Below are 3,286 nucleotides of genomic sequence, written 5' to 3'. Positions count from 1 at the left end.
ACCCTTTTCCAGACCATTTCTTCCACCCAGCTCAGATGAAGGCTCGCAGAGACCAAGGATTGTGTTATAATTGTGATGTTGTGTATCGTCCTGGTAATGTTTGCAAGTCTCAGCAATTATTTATGTTGGTAGCTACTTCAGAGGAAGAGACTTAATTTTCTGTTGAGGAAACTAGTGATGGCTCCACTGTTCCTTCCTCTCCTGATGAACCTCCAATGGAAATTTCCCTCCATGCCCTTACGGGTCATGTTGCCCAAGACACCATTCGAGTACCTGGATTATTCAACAAGCATGACATTATAGTGCTGGTGGATACTAGCAGCACCCACAGTTTCTTAGATGCTCATCTGGCAGAGAAGTTACAGCTCCACATCAAACCAACTGGACACATACTAGTTATAGTAGCTAATGGAGATACTACACTCAGTATAGGTTTGTGTCCTGCCTTAAACTGGTCTATGCAAGGTCATCAGTTCTCTGGGGATTTGAGGGTTTTGCCCTTAGGAGGGTGTGACATGGTATTAGGTGTTGATTGGCTGAAACAGTTAGGTGATGTGACTTTTAATCTGGCTCAATTAAAACTTTCTTTTGTCCATCTTGGCCACAAAATTACCTTACAGGGGAGTTCTACTACTGCTTCTTTGCGCATGTTAAGTGGGTCTTCTATCAGGAAGTTCATTAAGAGTAAAACACCAGCTCTTATTGGTCATTTTTTCTGTCTCTCTGCTAGACCCTTATCACCAGTACCCCCTGAAATTACTTCTTTTTTATCTAGCTTCACATATGTTTTTGATACCCCTACTTCTCTGCCTCCTAATAGAGTATTGGACCATAAAATTCCTTTGAAGCCTAACTCAGAACCAACCTCTCAGAGACCCTACAGATGTCCTTATGTACAAAAATCCATAGTAGAGAAACTGGTTCACGAGATGTTAGATTCTGGTCTTATTCAAAATAGTCACAGCCCTTTTGCAGCTCCAATATTGTTGGTTAAGAAGAAAGATGGCTCTTGGAGATTCCGTGTGGATTACAGAAAGCTTAATAAGATGACAGTGAAAGATAAGTTTCCCATTCCACTGATTGGGGAGCTTCTAGATGATCTCAATGGTGCTGTCATTTTTTCAAAAATTGATTTGAGATCAGGCTATCACCAAATTTTGATGCATCTTCCTGACATTCATAAAACTGCCTTTAGAACCCATAATGGCCATTATGAATTCAGAGTCATGCCCTTTGGGTTGACTAATGCCCCAGCCACTTTTCAATCCCTCATGAACTCTATTTTCCAACCTTTTTTGAGAAAATTCATTTTGGTCTTCTTTGATGATATTTTGGTTTATAGCAATTCATTGGAAGAACACATTGTCCACCTATCTCAGACCTTGTCATTATTGAGACAACACACCTTGTTTGCTAATATTTCTAAATGTTGTTTTGGTCAGCCACAACAAGATTATTTGGGTTATTAGATCACTGCAGAAGGGGTTGCTGCTGACTCAGATAAGATTGCATCCATGGTTAGTTGGCCTACTCCGTCTACACTTAAACAATTAAGGGGCTTCTTGGGTCTTACAGGTTATTATAGAAGATTTATTAAAGGGTATGGCCTCTCAGCAAGCCTCTGACAGATATGCTTAAAAAAAATTCTTTTACTTGGTTATCTGCAGCTTTAGATGCCTTCATGAGCCTTAAACAAGATATGGTGACTGCACCAGTCTTGGCTCTACCTGATTTTTCTAAGCCCTTTGTTCTAGAAACAAATGCTTGCTCAACTGGTGTTGGAGATATTCTTATGCAGTTAGGCAAACCTATTGCATTCTATAGTAAAGCATTGGGTCCTAAAGCTTTGGCCTTGTCCACTTATGAGAAGAAGCTGCTGGCCATTGTGATGGAAGTACAGAAATGGAAGCACTACTTGTCCAATAATCATTTCATAATTTACATTGATCATCAAAGCTTAAAGTTTTTCATGGAACAAAGAATTACTTCAGTTCTACAACAAAAATGGCTGATGAAATTGCTTGGGTTTGATTATGTTATTAAATATAAAAAGGGTCTTGACAATAAAGCTGATGATGCCCTTTCCAGAATCCCTCATGCTGCTTCTGAGTGCCTAGCCATGTAAATGGTGCAACCACAATAGACACAAGATATCCTCATCAGTTACAAAGATGAGGCCACAGTACAACAACTTTTCTCTCAACTGTTAATCAATCCTGATGACAAGCATTTTTCTCTCCATTCTGGTATCCTCAGGTGCAAAGGCATACTTTACATTGGCTCCAGCAATGACATCAGAGCCTCTATAATGCATTATGTGAATTCATCAGCAGTAGAAGGTCATTCAGGTATGACAGGTACTTATAACAGAGCAAAAGCTTATTGCTATTGGCCCAGAATGAAACAAGATATCCTACAGTTTGCGATTGAATGTGATGTTTGTCAGAGCAATAAAGGAGAAAGATTACACCCTGCTGGCCTTTTACAACCTCCCCCAATTCCTGATACAATATGGCAGCATATGTCCATGGAATTTATTGAAGGTCTCCCTCTTTCAAACAAGAAAAATGTGATTCTGGTAGTGGTGGAAAGGCTCACCAAATACAGCCATTCCATTGCCTTGGCTCATCCATTTACTGCTAGTTCAGTTGCCAAGGAATTTCTACAGCAAGTATTTAAGTTACATGGTCTCCCTACTTCTATAATCTCAGATAGAGACAAGATTTTTGTCAGCCAATTTTGGCAGGAGTTGTTTAAGTTATTAGGGACTACCATTCATCTCAGTACCTCTTATCATCCACAAATAGATGGCCAGACAGAGAGGAGTAATGCTTGTCTAGAACAATACCTCAGATGCATGTCTGGTTCCTCTCCAAAGAATTGGTAATCATGGCCGACTCTTGCTGAATGGTGGTTCAACACTAATTATCATTCTAGCCTAAATATGTCACCTTTTTAGGCCTTGTATGGCTACTTTCCTCCTCACTTAGCCTTTCCAACCAAGGCTACCACTTATGTTGCAGTTGTACAAGATTACATGGCCAAGAAAGATCACATGCTTCAGCTTCTTAAGAAGGATCTTCTTCAATCTCAAGATAGAATGAAGTTATTTGCAGATAAGACTAGAATGGACAGGGAGTTTGTAGTTAGAGATTTGGTATTTTTGAAGCTTCAGCCTTACAGGAAGTCTTCTGTGGCTCTGAGGAAAAACTTCAAGTTATCTTCCAAGTATTATGGTCCCTTTGAGATTTTGCATAGAATAGGTAATGTTGCTTACAAAATCAAT

The 3,286-nt window shown here is 39.6% G+C and overlaps 1 protein-coding gene across 1 annotated transcript; it reads left to right on the top strand.

Annotated features, from left to right (window-relative positions):
- Positions 1 to 215: 215 nt before the first annotated feature.
- LOC113350878 lies at positions 216 to 2,887 on the top strand. Its single transcript, XM_026594981.1, has 4 exons — positions 216 to 1,112; positions 1,470 to 1,575; positions 1,668 to 2,121; positions 2,257 to 2,887. The coding sequence occupies exons 1-4, from the start codon at positions 216 to 218 to the stop codon at positions 2,885 to 2,887; spliced, it is 2,088 nt and encodes a 695-aa protein (XP_026450766.1).
- Positions 2,888 to 3,286: the final 399 nt, after the last annotated feature.

This window comes from Papaver somniferum, chromosome 2 (assembly GCF_003573695.1).
Source record: "Papaver somniferum cultivar HN1 chromosome 2, ASM357369v1, whole genome shotgun sequence".
Taxonomy (NCBI): domain Eukaryota; kingdom Viridiplantae; phylum Streptophyta; class Magnoliopsida; order Ranunculales; family Papaveraceae; genus Papaver; species Papaver somniferum.
This window is presented reverse-complemented; position numbering and strand designations above follow the sequence as displayed.

Bases quoted from the DNA above. Each gene is read 5' to 3' on its own strand.
- LOC113350878 (XM_026594981.1), top strand. From the start codon at position 216: ATGGAAATTTCCCTCCATGCCCTTACGGGTCATGTTGCCCAAGACACC. The intron at 1,113-1,469 runs GTCATTTTTTCA...TTGGGTTATTAG, and splicing joins TAGATGATCTCAATGGTGCT to ATCACTGCAGAAGGGGTTGC. The intron at 2,122-2,256 runs GTAAATGGTGCA...TGGTATCCTCAG, and splicing joins GCTTCTGAGTGCCTAGCCAT to GTGCAAAGGCATACTTTACA.